This window comes from Lontra canadensis, unplaced genomic scaffold (assembly GCF_010015895.1).
Source record: "Lontra canadensis isolate GAN:19392208 unplaced genomic scaffold, GSC_riverotter_1.0 scaffold9, whole genome shotgun sequence".
Taxonomy (NCBI): domain Eukaryota; kingdom Metazoa; phylum Chordata; class Mammalia; order Carnivora; family Mustelidae; genus Lontra; species Lontra canadensis.
Genome location: NW_022631003.1, coordinates 38,743,879 through 38,762,165, shown reverse-complemented (window position 1 = coordinate 38,762,165; position 18,287 = coordinate 38,743,879). Strand labels below are relative to the sequence as shown.

Sequence of the window (18,287 nt, the reverse complement as noted above, 5' to 3'; positions counted from 1 at the left end):
TTACAAAGGAAAAATGGATTTCTAGTACACAGCCTCATGAGCTATAAAATAAGGAATTTGAATTTAAAATCAAGTCCTTTTATTTTCTGTGCTTCAGTTATTGTCACTTAAAAATAGATTTTATTTTATTATGAGAATAAAAATTATTTTTTAATATTTCATAGGAACTGAGGTGACTTTTTTTTTGGAGCCGATGTTCAAGAATCTTTAATTTATTTTTTAATAGCAGCTTAAGATTTTCACAATTTCCAGCAGTCTGTTCTGTCAAATTCAAGTTCTAAGCAAATTTGGATTCCGATTTTGAGCAGCCACATTTTTCATATCTTAATTCCATCCAACATTTTGGTCTTTTCCCTGAACCCTCCTAAAATGAGTCTTGTGCTACTTAATTTGTCTGCAACATTTACTGTGTCTTCCTATGACTCATCGGCTCCTCTCTTTAGATCGTCCCATTATTATTTACCATTATACCCACACAGCAGTGTGTTTTCTCATGCTGGGAGATTGTATCCAATTTTCTGCGTGATGCTGTCAGAGAGTCTTACTTCTTCTATCTTTAGGGAGCTTAGTGATGGATTTAGTAAAGCCTTCCAAAATGCTAGAATCAGCACCAGTTTAAGAAAGATTGCCATTCTTTCCTCTGGGAGGAAAGCATTTATTATGTTCATCAAGTAATAGACCTGTTTGTTCCTGTATTGCACATCCAGGCATGACTGGTTCTGTATAAAAGGATGGGGTGAGGAGGCAGGGACTGGTTGTGATTAGAAGGAAGATTCTTACCCCAGGGCAGGGGTGCGGGGGACCACCATGGGTAACTAAACCGACAACTGTATTGGCTAAGGGAAAAGATTATGTTCTTTGTGGGGTGGGTCTAACAGCTTGTGATCAAGGCAATCAGTAGTGGATAGAGGATAAAGGGAGAGACCCCAGAGAGATTAGTGAACAGTACAGTGCAAAGAGTACAGGGACGAGGACTCAAGAGGCAGGTGAGAAATGGAAGACCAGCTTGCAGTTGACTGATGGACACCAGGATTCCAGCTCTGACATAGGGTTCAAAGACACTTGCATAGTGGGTGCTGAAGTCCATCAAGAGAAATGTGGGGAGAAGAACAGAGCAGAAAGGAATCTGGGGAGTAAGGCAGAAGCAGCCAAGGGCTTGTATGGGACTTGAGGCAGAGCCTTGAAGGTTTGACTTAAAGATCTGATTCAAATGTGGCCTGATTCTGAAAGCTGTGCTCTGGCTGTGGGTGCATGTAGATCAAGTCAGTGAGAGAAGGACAGGGAGGAAGAAGAATAGGAAAATGCCTAGTCTTGAAGGTGAGAAACATAAACTTAGAATTAAACAGCGCATGACTTTACCATGCAACTTTTTGTATATGAAAATATAGTAAACTTTGGGGGAAATTTTGACCTTCAAAGTCATCTCGACTTTATTAACTTTCTTGCAAATTAGATTGATGTTGTTATACTCCCTGATTTATTTTACTGGAAAGTCCACTGGGCTGGGAATCAGAATATGATGTTTTTAGTACCATCTCTGCTGCTAACTTGCTGGGTAACATGACAAAATTTGTACATCTGTATTATATTTTTCTATCTGTAGTATGAAGAACTTGGTCTAGAGATGAATAGTCACTGAAACAGAGCAGACAGTACGTGGGCTTTGAGGGCAGTCAAATCTGGAATCACAGTTTATTGGGGATATAATTTGAACAAATGGCTTAAATTCCTGAGCTCTAGTTTCCTCATCTGAAATATAAATAATATACTTTTAAGAGAGTTGTTGTAAGAAATAGAAATACCTTATACAGTATTTTTGTCATGGAGGACACTGGAATTTAATAAACACCCAAACTGTGGTTATTATTGTTGTTATTAAATAAAGCCAGTGTCTTTTAGGAAAGACTTCTTTTTTTTTTTTTTTTAAAGATTTTATTTGTTTATTTGCCAGAGAGAGAGAGAGAGAGAGAGCAAGTGAGCACAGTGGCAGCAGAGGCAGAGGGAGAAGCAGGCTCCCCACCGAGCAAGGAGCCTGATGTGGGACTCGATCCCAGGACACTGGGATCATGACCTGAGCTGAAGGCAGCTGCTTAACCAACTGAGCCACCCAGGCATCCCTAGGAAAGACTTCTTAAATTGAATCACTGAATAATCTCTCCCATCTCTCTCTCCCTCCCTCTCTTTTTTCCTTCCTTTCCTTTCTTCCTTCCTATTTTCTGTCTTTTTGCTGTGAATTTATTTTCCTTATAGAAGCATTTAGGTAGGAATTTAGCAAGAACAGATAAAGGACAATTTTGACCCAAACTTGATTACATTTATATAAATTGTTAAATGTCATCCTAATATAAATATTAAAAATTATTTTGTCTATTCTCTGTATAGAGCTGAAAAGTCAAATTGTGGGGGGGGTTAAATTTCTGCTTTATGTTAGTTTGGGTTTTATAGGATAGTATTATTTTGCTGGAAATGTCTGACTTTTTAGAGCATTGCCCATGTTCATATGTAATTGCAAAATGTAATCCAGAGTACAATATCAATTAAACATCATTTTTCTCTCATTTACGAAGATTCCACTGATGTGTATACATGTTAGTAATTTTTATATGCTTGCAACACATTAAAAATTGGACCACTGATTGCATCTTAGAGAGATGTTGAGTGCTTCCTGGGTTTGGTGTACAGCACTTATCAACCTCTGGGAGAGTTCATATGAAAAATTGTGTGTTTAAAGACCAAAGTAGAGCAGTTTTAGTACATTTCCTTATATATCTTGTACAAGATTATGAGTCTTCCATATAATAGAAACTTAGTAAATGTTCAGCTGATCCACTTTCTTACATTCATTTGTGGATCTGAGCTCATGCTCTGGAAAAATCTACAGAGCTGTAATTGTTTAGCCCAAAACAGCAGACTGTATATAGCTACAAGTTCTCACAATTCTCTGCTCTACTCAAAAATTCCAGTGTTGTAGAAAAAGACATATAAAGGAAGAACTAATCTGGATTAATGGGCTTGCAAAAGATACGGTGCCAGTCAGGAGAGATATGGCTAAGATAAATACATTTTTTCTCAAAATAGTCCTTAATATCATCATCAGAGATAAGCTGCAGAATGGTTGATCTGTCGTTCTGATTTGAATGTTATATTTCCCTGTTCTTATGATGCTTGTTCACAAGTAACTCCTTCAGGCATCCACATTTCAAAAAGAAAAACAAAAGGCAAAATCATTTTATGTCAGTGCTTATTCTGTAGAGTACATTTATTGACTGGATTTGCTTATTTTTCTGTTAGACACAACTTCTGTGTAGTAGAGGTCTTAGGGATTCTTTTTTCTTTCTTCTTTTAATTCATTTAGTTCACAAATCTTTACTGAGACTCCATAATGGACCAGAAAAGATTAAAGACTAAGCATACGATTATGAAAACACAGAATTGTTCCTGTCCTCATGGAGTTAATAATCTATTCATTAAATGAATAATCACATAAATAAATAGAATTGCATATTGATATAAGCCCTTTGGAAATTAGAATATTGACTTAGACCAGAATGTATAGGTCGTGTTAATATTGGAATTTTAGCATAAATGCAGTGGGAAAAGTCACGATTTTTGTTCAGAGAGGTTCTTTCACTTCTGTGTGCAGAATGGTTGTGGGTAGTTAACAGAAAGATTAGTAAGTTAATTACTGTTGAAATAATATAGTTCAGAGTAGACTGGAATTTGGACTAAGAAGATGAGGAGGAGTAAGCTGATTAAAATATGTTTTTAAGATTCATTTCACAGGAATCAGTGATAAGCTAATTGTCTTGATGAAAAAGATTTCAAGGAAGACGTTCAGATTTGTTGCACTACTAACTGAATGAATGGGTTTATCATTTTCTGACAAGGGGAAGATCATCCATTTCTGGGCTTTCCACAAGTGAGCAGTGTTTTCGGAAGAGATGAGTCATTCTATCCTTGTATTGCTAAGTATAAACATTTACAACAATATTTTTATTTAGGTTTGTCTAACCTCATTGAATTGGATTGAAAACTGATGGAAAATCTGAACTGAAGGAAGGAAGTGATGAGATATGGTCTGTGTTATTTTGCAGGATGGTATCTAAATTAAATAATACCTACCTTTGTTGAATAAACATTCCTAGTTTCACATAGTTTTAATATCACATAAGTTTCTAAAGGGTTTCCCTTTATATAGACAATGTTTAGAAATTATATTGGATGAAATCTTTCAGAGAAATTACAGGTTCCTCCACAGTGAAATTCATTCTTCCTTTCTTCTTTCTTGGGTATAGCATCATTTGCTGATTCTGGGACTTAAGATGCAGGCTAGGGATATTAGTTCTATAGTTAAGCAAACTAGTAGGTGAAGAAAGATCTATGGGCCAACCTTGGAATAAGCAGCTTGGTAGAGCTCTAACCCCCTGATGAGATGAATGTTTGGAACAAACATTTGGGGATTGTCTCTGCTCCCCGACGGGCCCTCAGTTAGTTCTTGTCTTCAAAACGATTGAAAGGGAGCAGCGAACTTTTAAAAAATGATTCCAGTGGCTAACTTGACTGAATTCTTATAATGTGTCAGTCACTAGAACACCTGCTTTATACCTAATGATTTCTTTAATCTTTATAGTACCATTATGAGGCAGATAGTTATTGAAATTATCTCCATTCATCAGAGAACGAAACTGAGACAAGGAGACAAGCATTATATTGCCTTCACAAATGAATATATTTGTGTATGGCTTTGAATGAAATTTAATTTTTAAATTTTATTTCATTTAAAAAAGTACTTAAAAGTCAAGAACATCTCTGGAGGTTAAGAAGAGCTTTCAAGAGGTCCATCCTGACCTAGGTCATTTCAAGGATGCAGTTCCTCTGCACTGTCTTTTACCCACACAAGTCTGATGCAAGCACAGTTCAAGGTAAAACTTTCTTCCTAAAATACATAGGGTCATCTCCAGAAAAGTTTCAGTTTCTTGCTTCCACCTTGAGTCATGAAGACTTAGCTTCTTTGGACTACACTAGGCTTCTGTAGGGTGTGTTCTTACCTCTTCTGTTCCCTGTGATTAGTAAAAGGAAAACCGTAGCCTTGGAAGTGAGGAGAAGTATGGCTTTCCTGTGCTAGCCGGTCTCCATTCTAGGGGGAGTGCACCCATTCTCTCTGTGGTCAATGAGGATGAATGACAGTACTCTTCTCCAGGGGTAGCATTAAATTTTCTAGAGCCAACATGGTCTAAATAGGAAGACTTTTGGAAGGAATTTTTAAAATAAATCCATATCTAGTATTAGAAAGAGGTAAATAAATACATGAGATTTTTTTTTCCCCCTGATTTTCTAGAAAATCATCATTCTGAATTCATGGTTCTGACAAGTAAAGAGCACCATGTACTCATCTTTTCTGGTCATTTCCTCCATTTGGTAATGCAGGATGGTGTACTTCCATTTCTAAAAACAATGAGCTTTTCTGCTGTTTTCTTCTCTTTCAAAGTTCAGGGAGGAGAGATTAAACATATTCTTAGTGATTTTAGTGATGTATGTATGTATGTATGTATGTATGTATTTAAAAAGCCTTTCTGAATAATTAGCCTTGAGTGGCCCATAGTGCCATTTCAGATACAGGCAGATTCTTGTAATGTGGAATCTTGCAATACAGGCTGCTCTGAGAATAAAGTCTAGTAAGGGAAAAACCTCAATAATATTTGCAACTCACTGCCTGCTTTGATATCAGTATTGATTAGACCCTCCCAGGTATTATGGAGCTAGATCAATTGAATCTTAACCCTTTCCTGATTTGAGTTAACTCTGATGAAAGACTCTAAACATGGAAGACAATTTAGTTAACTGACATTTTCAAATACATCTAGATTCCAACATCGATCTTTAGTTATTTTCATGGACGTATTCCATTTCTTTAGTATAAACATACCACTTCTAGCTAACTGAATTGTTAGCTTCCCCCACCATTTTATTAAAGTTTCTTACCCTCTCCCTTTCATACCATTTTTGTTTGTTTTAAGTTCCCTATTGTCCCTTCTTAAGCGGGTCCACTTAAAAAATAATCAAAGGAATACACAGTAGATGTTCCTGCTTGTTCTTATTAATTCTTCTGTTTACCACAACATATGTGGGTTCTACAACATGTGGGAGCAAAGCACCTGAACAACCCATCTAAAATTCATTCAAGATGCTGAATGCTTTTCCTCCATCCTTTCTTCTTTTAACAATTATAAAAGGACTTAGAAAGAAACCATTATATCCTCTGTATTGTAGAGACCTGTTGTTGTGCCTTGCAAATAGTAAGATTCAGTAAATGTTTATTGAACTGAATTTTCCAGAATAATAGTCACATTTATAATTTTTTCTTTTTTGTTAAGTACACTAAATATCTCTCCTGCACATTATAACTTTGCATTTCAGGGCTTGGAACAGAATTTTTAGATTATAATAATGTTTGCTACATATGTATTTGACTACATTACAAATGCAAAATGTGCTTTCAGTAACATAAGCAACCTAATATTTCTGTAGATAGATGGATAGATCTAGTTTATCACAGCCCAGGTAAAGTAATTGCTTAAAATATTTTTGACATATGTGGTATTTAAGTGCTAGGATCACATCATTCTTATCAATAATTACTTTTTAAAAGATCTTTGTCTCTAGACATTATGAACAGTTTACTTTGTTTTTATTACTGAAAAACTGAACTGTATATCATACTATTGATTGTGTACTCATGATTCTCTACCATGATAATGATTGTCTTTTCTTTTAATGTCAACATTTGCATTCTGAGTATAAAACGAGATCACATTTAATTTAATTATAATGTTAACAAATTACAGGGGAGCAGATGGATTTCTTGAGCACACTGTTCAGATGTTAAAAGTTTCAGTGGCAGTTTTCTGGCATTTGACATATTTTAACAGTGAAAGTAGTAAGTTTTGTGATAATTGATATAGTAAAATCTTAGAAATGACATCTTGTGAAATACTTTAGAGACAAAGCATATTGCATGGAAAGATAAATGCATGAGATTTAAATTAAATGAATCATTAGTTTTGAAAAACTACCTGCATGGATCTTTTGTTTTTGCCTTTGGAAATGACATAATTTCCTCATGTAATTAGATTTCAAAAGAAAACTAATAAACTAAAATTATGTTTCTTTCTACTTGAACATTTGTGTTAAAGTTTTCATTTATCGAGTTATTTATATAGTTTTGATTTTTCTTTGTTTAACAAGAAACATCTGGTGTCTTATGTCATCAACCTTCTCCGCATCCATACCCTTGTGGTCTGAGCCCCTCGGTGTCACAGTACAGAACCAAATGGTCTGGTGACACCACTGACTCCTGACCTCCAGCCTGGCTTCAACCTCCAGTGCTCTGTGACGTTTTTGGGTACATTTTCCCTTAGCAATTTTTCCAAAAGCTATAAATAACTTGCTTTAAGTCCTCTGTCAAGTAACCTTTCTCCTCCTCCCTCCCAGTCTTTTTCTTTCACAACTTTACCTTTTTTTTTTTTTTTAAAGATTTTTATTTATTTACTTGACAGAGAGAGATCACAAGCAGGCAGAGAGGCAGGCAGAGAGAGAGGAGGAAGCAGGCTCCCTGCCGAGCAGAGAGCCCGATGCAGGGCTCGATCCCAGGACTCCGAGATCATGACCTGAACCGAAGACAGCGGCTTAACCCACTGAGCCACCCAGGCGCCCCTCAACTTTACCTTTTTACTCTCAGAGAATATAATGCCACAAATCACATTAGTTGCTATGTTTGCTAGTTAACATTCTAACAGCCTGCACCCAAAGCTTTCCATGTATTATAGCATTTATCTTTCTTCATCCTAGCAAAAGAGAGATTATTAGTTACATTTTGCAGATGAACAAATGAGGCTTAGATAAGCCAAATATTTTGCCCAGAGTCTGGAGAGGAGGGAAGCCAGGAGCTGAACTGCTTTTTAAAAATCAGGTCAGACCTCTTTATCATTTTTCAGCTTTTAGTTCACTGAAGAGGAGGGAGGGATTTAGTTCACTTCCAGCCCTCTTGGTTTAGTTGAGCATATGTTTCTTTTTTCTACCTCAACAGCTGCCTCCATCTGAGCCCTGGATTGCACTCCACACAGACTTCCTTAGAGACCATGCTCATAACTTATGCATCCTCCCTGCCAGCCCTCAGACACACAACTCTGCCTCTTTCTGCTCTGTGGCTCTGCCTCCATTCTTCCCATCATGGCACATAATCTTCAAAGACTCTTCTTGTACAGCTTCTCAACTAGCACTACCTCTTCAACCCACTCTTCATGATTCTCCTTAACTGGCTTGCTTGGGGTCCCAGGTACCTCCCATGTGCCCAATCCACAGGGACTTGCAATTTCTATCTTAGTTGGCCTCTTTGGTACTATTGACCGCTTTGTGAAACTCCTCTCCCTTTGCTTTCTTGACACCATCTCTCCTAGTTTCCTCTTGTGACTCCCTGGATAGTCCTCTTACCCTGCTTCACAGGCCCAGGAATGACTTCAAATTGTACACAAAATGCTGGGTGACATTTTTCTCCTAAAAACGTCTCTGGCTTTTATTAGAGTCTCATATGTGTCTTTGACTCAGCAAAGTTTAAGACTAACACCCTGCAGGTATGTTACTCTGGATGATGTCTTCAATGGCCCTGATTTCAGCTGTCACCTCTATACCACTGATGCCCATATCTTATATCAATCATGTTTCTTTTGTTGGCTCTCAATGCCCATGTACAACTGCCTGTTGAACACAGATGTATCTAAGAAGCCTCAAGCTGAATACACCCCCAAAGCGAGCTTATCATTTAATATACCAAAACTCCTCCTTCTGTGTCCTCTCTTTTTGATACCGCCACTAGGCAGTTTTCTAAGCAAGCCAGTGGGCGTCCTTTTATTCTTTCTCCCTCTCTCCTTCTTTTTTCAGCAGCCATGCTGTCCATCTACACTTCCACTGTTTTGCCGCAACCCTTCTTAATCGGACAATACTTCCTGACTGGCCTTGATTTCTGTAACTACTGGGTGCATCAGTCCCGTCTGCCTACAGTAGCTCCTCCTGACCTTTTTGGAGTCAGGTCTAAAACTTGGCCCCTTCCTCAGTTCTTTCCCATAACCTTCCGGGGAGAAAACTCAAGTCCACAATGACACTTGAGACCCAGCCATGTACTTGAATATTCCTAAACACACATTATGCTCTGAGCATGTCTTCAGTAGCCTGTATTCTTCCCTCACTATGTCTAATCCCTGTGTCTGGAAGGCATTTATGCAATTGGCCTCACTTGCCAATTTGTACACACCTTGTTGGACACAGTTCCTGTCACCTTCTCTGTGAAATCTCCCTGATCTCTGCCAGACTTGGCATTGGTACACATTGTCATTGGACCACCTGCTTATACATCTTTTTACAATGGTAATATTGCAGAACCCTAGAGAGTCCTAGTTGCCATGGCTTGCATGTAAGTAGGTAACTACAAATATTTGTTGCATAAGTAAGCAAATCAGTGATATGCTGTTTATAATGTGATTCTGTTTGCAATTCTGTTTTGCAGAGCTAAATAAATGATCTATCTATAGTTATCTTGCTCTTTGGACCTATAAATAATGTGAAATGCAAAATTTTATTTTCACTAGTATTTCATAGTCAAGAGGCCAATTTGACTAACATTTTCATATATTAGTACCATAAGATTAAGAAATATGATCATATGAATAATTCATTTTGGGATTAAGGAATTATTCATCTAGTAATAAAGAAGAAAACAGTTTAATGTTAGGTTGACTTCCTATATTAAAACCATTAGTGTTGATGAATAACAAATGAATTTTTACATGTTTATTTCTGCATCATATATCTTTTGCGTTTCACTACAGGGGCAAGTGGCAGTTGATTATTTGTATAATTTCCTCCCCGCCAAGCTCTGAGTCATTTCTTCCTCACAATTCAAGTGTGAACAAAACTCTCATATATGAATAACTTAAGTGTTACCAAATTTTAGTGTAATATCACATAAATAACCTCATTGTGCCGCTGGGTAACTTCAAGTATTACATTAATTTTTTTAAATTTAATTTTTAAGAAGGAGTTAATTCAGTTTGTTTTGAGTTGCTCTTGCTCCTATTGAAATATATTGGCTTAACATGGAAAGAGGTGTTGATTTATCCTTTATCGAGTTAGGAACTAGCTTTTTTTTTTTTTTAATTATTTTTTTTATAAACATGTAATGTATTATTAGCCCCAGGCATACAGGTCTGTGAATCGCCAAGTTTACACACTTCACAGCACTCACCATAGCACATACCCTCCCCAATGTCCATAACCCCACCACCCTCTCCCTACCCCCCCTCCCCCAGGAACTAGTTCTTATTAGAGCCTGTGTCCTTTCTCCAACCCCTTCGAATTTGGGGATTTATTATCGCAGTTAAGATTAGTCTATACGGGGATACCTGGGTGGTTCAGTCCATTAAGCGTCCGCCTTTGAGTCAGGTCATGATCCCGGGGTCCTGGGATCGAGTTCCACATCAGGCTCCTTGTGCAGCATGGAGCTGCCTTCTCTGCTTGTGCTCTCTCTCTCTCTTTCTTTCTCTCTCTCTGTCAAATAAATAAATAAAATCTTTAAAAAAAAAAAAAAAGACTACTCCATACATGGGAAAAAAAACAACAACAGCAAAATAGCCCATTTATGAAGCTGGCATATTTGTACTGAAGATTATCTCCTAATTCCATTACCCTCACAGGTGAAACACTTAGAGTTTCCATTCTGCCCTTTCAGCTGCCCAACATTTTGTATCATGGACTATTTTTTCATATTTTATCACCTCCTTCCCTCTCGCTGCCCTCAATCAGTGAACGTGCTGCATCCTGTTATCTTCCCCCCACTTACCAAAGAGCTAGAATAAATACCAAATCAGTACTAAGTTTGAACAGAAGGCATGCCACTGGTTTAATTTGTTAGTCTCTTGTACAACCACATTCAGTTATATTATTTAGCTGGGGGCTTCTAAAATAACTCTCTTAAATCAAATGAAATGCAGTTCAACAAATGCTTAGAGAACATCAGTATCACGTGTCTTTAGGTACAGACATGGAGAGATGGCCATGCATAATCCCTCCCCTTCTGAGACTCTCTGCTTTTGTGCATAATACATGTAAGCACATAGTCATAACTATAATGCATTGAATACTTGCTCTGTGCTATGTTTAGACACATATATTAACTGCGTTATTACCTTGATTTCTCAGATAAGGAGACTGAGTTTCAAAAAGATTGAACAACTTGCTCAAGGTCGCAGTCATTAACTGATGTACCCGAGATGTAAACTCAGCTTTGTGTTACTCTTCAGATGTAGTGCCTTTGTCTAGGTCTCATTGTATCCCAGAAGGAGTATCTAAAGGCAGAGACAGAGGAGGAATCAACTCTAGTTATGGGAGTCAGAGAAGCAGCATTTGAGTTGGGCTTTGAAAAACGAAATGTTCACCAGGTAAACAGTCTAAAAATGAATAAGAGATCCTAAAAATTTTAAACATTGAGAAAGGCTGATGAAGGAGATCTCTTAAGGCAGGAAGCATTTTAAATTACTAAAGACATATCTCTTTAGTGATATGACTTATTACTTTCAGCTCAGCACAAGCAGATTAATTTTCAGAAAAAATATTAAGCCTGATAGGAGCTCCTTCATAATGTCATTAAATGTGAAGTTTCATTTCTCAGGTTTTCAACTTATATAACTGAAATTATACTGTGTATATTTTCCTAGGACTTGATTTTTTTGCTTGAAATTGTTTGTGATAACCATCTATGGTAATGTGTAATTTGTGGATGTATGATGCTGTCCTTGACTCATTTATTTCATTACTGTATCTGTTTTGTGAATTACAAACAGATTTGCCTACAAAAAAGTCACTGGACTTTTTTGTAGCTTTTAGTTTTTTGTTTTTTTTAATATAAGCAGTGGTTCAATAAAAATTATGACTCCTAATTGTATATAAAATATAAAATTATTTGCATATAAAAGTTATTTTTTGTCTTCTTACTCTATGCCTAGGAATAAAATTCTGGGGTCATAAGGTAGGTACAATATAGAAGGGAGAATTTTGGCCCCATGACCTTGCTGTCTAGTGTCACACCTGTGGTCATGTTACTTATGTGGCAAGAGGAATTTTGCAGATGTAGTTAAAATTACTACTCAGCTGACCTTAAGATATGAAGATTATCATGAATTATCTAAGTAGGGTCATTGTAATCACATGTGCCTTTAACAACAAAAGCAAAAAAAAGGCAAAAATAAAAGTAAAAATGTAAAAACAAGCAAAATTCAGAACAGGAAATGACAGAGATGCAGCTGATGGGAGTTATTGAACTTTTCAAAAAAAAAAAAAAGCAACTGTTTTTGTGTGTGTGTCTTTTTTCTATTCTCCATTTTCTTTATCTCTGATCTAATCTTTATAGTTCCTTACTTCTGGTACCTTTGAGTTTACTTTGTTCTTATTTTTCTAGTTCTTTGAGGATTAAAGTCATGTTGTTCATTTCTAGTCTTTTTTTTTTTTTTAAATCTATGCATTTACAATGATAAACTCCCTCTTGGCATTGCCTTCATTGTGTCCCATATGTTATAGTTTGTTGTATTTTCATTTTCATTGTTTCAAGGGATTTTCTAATTTCTTTTGTGACTTTTTTTTTTGACCCATTAGTTGTTTAAGGATATGTTGTTTAATTTCTATATATTAGTTTATTTTCCAGTTTTCCTTCTACTATTTTTTGAATTTCATTCCATTGTCATTAGAAAATCTATGTTGTCTAATTTCAAGCTGCTTGAATTTGTTAAAGCTTGTTTTGTGACATAATATGTAGTCTCTCCTGGAGAATGTTCCATGTGCACTTGAGAAGAAGTCTGTTCTGTTGTTAATTGGATGGAGTGTGCCCTTTAGGTCCTTTAGGTCCAATTGGTCTGTAATGTTGTCCAGGTCCTCTATTTCTTTATTGATTGTAGGTCTAGTTGTTCTATCCATTATCAAAAGTGGAGTGTTCAAGAGTTCTACTATTAGTGTGTTGCTGTTGCATTATATTTTATTAACACACTGCTGGATTTTTGTTTAATACTTTTTTTTTTTTTGCATACAAAATACTAAACTAGTAAAATACCACAGGTTTGTTTTTTTATTGTGCAATTCTAAGTATTCTTTCTTGCCTGCTATTCCTTCTTTTAATAGTGAGTTTTCAGAAATGTCTTAAAAATTGCATATTGTCAGGGTACCTAGGTGGATCAGTTGGTTAAGCGTCTGCCTTTGGCTCAGATCATGATAGCAGAGTCCTGGGACAGAGCCCAGCATCAGGCTCCCTGCTCAGTGGGAGTCTGCTTCTACCTCTTTCTCTGCCTTTCCCCCTGCTCATGTGTTTTCTCTCTCAAATAAATAAATAAAATCTTTTTAAAAAATTACCTTTCATCATTAATTTCTAACTTGAATTTTTTTTGGTCAATAAATGTGAAATACCTTAGTAAATATTCTATGACATAGTACATGGTCAATTTTAGTAAAAGTTCCCTAAATTTAAGAAAGATTTGGAGAATGAATAGAAATTGCTGAGATAAAAACGTGGCCTTGAGGGGTTGGTAGGGTGAGTATTCCAGGTTAAGTCAGGGAGAAATGAGACATCTGTTTTGGATTCAAGGAAGAAAAAGCATGGCTCTGTAGAAAAGTGGCAGAAAAGATGAAATTAGAGATTTTACAGTGGCTGTATTTTATAAAGGATATTATGTCTTAATCAGTTTGAAATTATCGTAGGATCTTTATAAAGCCACTGGAAGATGGAAGGCTTCATGATTAGAATTCATGATCAAATCAGTCTGACATCGATACAGGGTATAAATTAAAGGAGTACCAGATTGAGGCCAGTTAGAAATGAGAAATCCAAGCAAAAGTGTAAAGGTATGAACTAAGGCAGTGCTAGAGGTAATGGTGAAGTATTAAGAGATAATGGAAAAGTGTTACAGTTAGGGAAAAAACAATAAAAAAAAAAAACTGACTGCATCAACAAAACACAAAATCAAATCAAACAAAATTAAACCACCTAGTCTCTCCAGAGACCATTTATTCTTCATGTGTCAGTTTTAGAAATAATTATTCATCTTTAATAATTCTCTTGAGATGTATCTTCAGTTTCTTGGTGATGAGTTCTATTCTTACTATGGGTTGCAAAATATAATAGAAGAACATGAGTCTGTGAAACTATTTTCAAAATTGGCTTTTTTGGGTAACTTTCTTTTTTGGTATTATTTCTTTTACAGAAAATTGACCAGAATAGTACCAGAAACTCCCAGATACCCTTTAACCCAGAATTTTTACTTTCAATGGATGTTGACTTTGTCCCAAGTGCTTTATCATTTTCTCCCCCACTTTTTTCCCCTCTCATTCCCCTCTCCCATATTCTAGTTCTGAGAGTAAGTTGGAGACATTGTGTCCCTTTTCCTCTAATTTCTTGAGTGTGTATTTCTTACCAAGGAGTTGATGATCAAAATCAGGAAACTTCAAAATGATAACCCTGATGTTATCTAATCCATACTCCATATTAAAATTTCAACAATTGTCCCAATAATATCCATTGTAGCTGTTTTCCCCAGTCTAAAATTTAGTCAAGAATCATACATTTAACTTAGTTGTCCTGATTTTAGTGTCTTTTAACCTGAAACAGTTCTGTAGCCTGTCTTTTCTTTCCTCACGTTGTTTTTAATAATCTTTTTACTTTAGAATAGCTTTAGATTTAAAGAAAAGTTACAAAGGTAGTACAGGGAGCTCTTACATATTCCTTACCCAGTTTCTCCTAACATTAATGGCTTACATTCCCAATGTACATTTGTCATGTCTAGCAAACCAGCATTGATACATTACAGTTAACTAACTCCAGACTGTATTTGAATTTTAGTCTTGTTTTTTTTTTTTTTTTTTTTTTTTTCCCCACTAGTGTACCTTTTCTTCTTACACAGTTCTTATTCAGGATACCACATTGCAGTTAGTCATCTTGTCTCTCAGTATCTTTTATTTTGTGACAGATTTCTCAATCTTTCCATGTTTGGGATGACATTGACAGTTTTGGGAAGTATTAACAGATATTTTGTAGAATGCCCCTTAGTTTGGGATTGTTTTTCTAATGTTTTTGTCATGATTAGATTGGAGTTGTAGGTTTGGAGGGAAAGGCCACAAAGGTGAAGTATCCTCATTACATTATATCAACGGTACATGAAATCAGCATGACTCATAGGTAGTGATGTTAACTGTACTAACTGGCCAGGGTAGTGTTCGCCAGGTTAAAATGGTCAGCATATGCTACACATATCCTTTTGTAGTATTGTGAGTTTTTTATGTTTTAGAGCTATAATGTCAAATGCATAGAATCCTGAGATCATTATATCTTCCTAATTAATTGAAACTTTTTCTTAATTACATAAGCAGTCTTTTAAAATTTCTAGCAGTCTTTTAAAATTTAAAATCTGTATGTTTGCTATTAATCTAAGTCCACTGGTTTTCAGTGGGTTTAGTTTTTTTCCCCCTTCATATATCTTTGCATTCTTTTCTTTTGAACTTTCTAAGTCCTTAAATTTTGATGGTTATTGTAAATAGCACATGGATGACTTGTAGGTCCCGCCAAAGTGAATGTTTATTTCTATTTCATGCTATGATCAAGTAATGTAGTCATTGTGATCCAACCTTTATGTTGTGTATTAGTCATTTATTGAATTCTCTACCTTGTGAGTCTCTCCCTCCCCTCCTTTTTTTGGTCTCTCATTTTTATGTCTTAAGGTGCCATTAAAAAAAAATCCCAAAATCAAATTCTGCAGGGTTACCCCTTCTTGTCTTTCTGGTTTTCCATCTTCAGCTTTAGATTGGTCCTTACTTTGTTGCCCAGTAATTAGAACATTTATTAAGACATTTTGGCAAATTTTATTCAGCATTTTAAAGTACTGAAAGTACATGTTCAGTCAGGGTGTTTAGTTTGTCATAAGATTAAAAAATGTAAATCTTGAAATTGTCAAATAGAAAGAAGAAAATAAAAGGTATAAGTAGATTAGAGTGATTAAGATTGCTGCAAGGATGCCAAAAATGGTATATATAATATTCCAAAGAAAAACACGCAAGGATAAATTACTTGACCTTTTAGTTGTAAAGACCTGGAGAAAATAGAAGATCCTGACATGTACGGTTACACTAGCAGGGAGCAAAAATACAGAGAAAACAAAACTTTGTTTTAGGAAGTTTCCTGCATAAGCTATGAGATGACATTTTTATCTCAAGACCCGATGGTGCTCTTCAGAAGAAAATATTATAATAGAAAGAAAGAAAGGATTGTGGAGTTTTACAATAATTATAATTTTACATTGATACATTTATAGCTCAGATATTTTAATTTTTCATTCTTGTACCTTCTTCCCAGTCATGATAACTAAAGAGTCCAGTCCCTTTACCCATGGAGAATAGGGGTTATGTTTTGATGCATACACGCTGACATAGATTGTCAGAAATGAGTTATATTTTTTGAGGACAAACGCACTTGTTGGGCTCTAATTCCACAACTTGTAGTTCTCAGGATGAACTGAAGGGTCTGTGAAATGGGACTTAAAACAGGACAAAAGAAGCATGACGTATACTGTGAGAGCATTGGGATTTTCTTTGGAAGATTCTCATGGACTTGTCTCTGTATTCCCTTATGTAAAGCTGGGAACCATATACATACCTTGTATTTTCCTGGTGGACTTCGCCCTTGGTGTCAGTTGGAATCTCTATGAGCATAAGTACACCAAACACATGTAAAAAGAAAAATGTATGGGAGTTTTACTTTCTTTAATTTTTTCTTATGTGTTATATATTTTCATTATATTTGGAGCACCTGCTGTGTATAGACATTTAACTCTGTTGGCTCACAAGAGGTCTATGTCGTGAATTTTACCCTTACAGAGGTTATAATCAACTTGAAAAAAGAAAGGGAAAAAATAGTGATTGTAACAAGTTAGGGGTAATTAAATGCTAAGTGTCATAAGAATGCAGTGAAGGCTGTACTTTATATGAGGTTGACCAGGATGAAGTTTCCTGGAACAAATGGAATGTTATCTGGAGATATGGAAGGTTTGAGGTGAAATAGGGAACAGTTAGTGTGCTGAGGTATATCAGTGAATGGGAATGGCCACAAAAAAGAAATAAGCACAAATAAGTAACCATGTTGATGAAAGGAGAAGGAACTGTTGAAAACCAAGATTAGGAATAGGTTTTAATAGCATAATGGAAATTTTAGAACCCATGGAGAAAATTTTATTATATTGTAGATATTATGTAATATTATACATATTGCATACGGTAGACAATATGAAGCTCTTGACAGTTCTTGGACAGAGGTCTGACATGTTGAAAGTGATCAAAGTTTACCTTCATTAGGAAATGTGGGTCCATAGGGTAAACTCAAGGTTGAAACTAGGAATATATTTTGTTAGGAAAGAGCCCACCAAATAGTAGTATGCTCTTTATTTGGTTCCATAAAAATGAAATGTATAATGCTAGTTTATATTATAAATATTCATATGAATTATTAATATATAAATATATTTTTTATTATAGAGGAATTCCAGGGAGGAAATGCGGTACAATCATACTTACAGCAGAGGAATTAAACTGTTGTAGGGTAAGTAAATATTTCTTTTATTTGAAAAGTATTTCCAACCTTTTTAAAAGATATTTCTGAAACTATTCTTAAATGATTGATTCTTGAGTAATTTTGGCAAAAAAATAAGACTATATTATATAATTTTCTAATCTATAAACTATCATTGTAGATACTTAGTTACTTTATTTTTTTTTAAAGATTTTATTTATTTATTTGACAGATAGAGATAACAAGTAGGCAGAGAGGCAGGCAGAGAGAGAGAGGAGGAAGCAGGCTCCCCGCCGAGCAGAGAGCCCGATATGGGGCTCGATCCCAGGACTCTGGGATCATGACCTCAGCCAAAGGCAGAGGCTTTAACCCACTGAGCCACCCAGGTGCCCCGATACTTAGTTACTTTAGATAGAGAGACTACATTTGTAGTCCAAAAAGGATATCAGTTATTTTAAAGTCTTTTTAAGGAATAGAAATTATTAAAATAGAACCTAATGTCAGTATTATTTGGGAGGGGGCTTTAATACTAGGAATTATCAGTTGTACCAATCAGTTAAGTTCTTGCAAAATTTTGAAGATGAAGTGTGATTTTCTAGGAGTACTTCTAGTCACCTAACTTAAGTTCTTTTGCCTAGTATAC

At 35.7% G+C, this 18,287-nt stretch overlaps 1 protein-coding gene across 1 annotated transcript in view; it reads left to right on the top strand.

The window, feature by feature from the left end:
• The window catches only part of CPNE8 (copine 8), a 200,883-nt gene that overhangs the window by 82,299 nt on the left and 100,297 nt on the right, over nucleotides 1–18,287 (top strand). Inside the window, exon 7 of the mRNA XM_032855344.1 lies at nucleotides 17,611–17,674. Within this exon, the coding sequence (XP_032711235.1) occupies nucleotides 17,611–17,674 (64 nt within the window). The remainder of the gene's footprint in view (nucleotides 1–17,610; nucleotides 17,675–18,287) is intronic.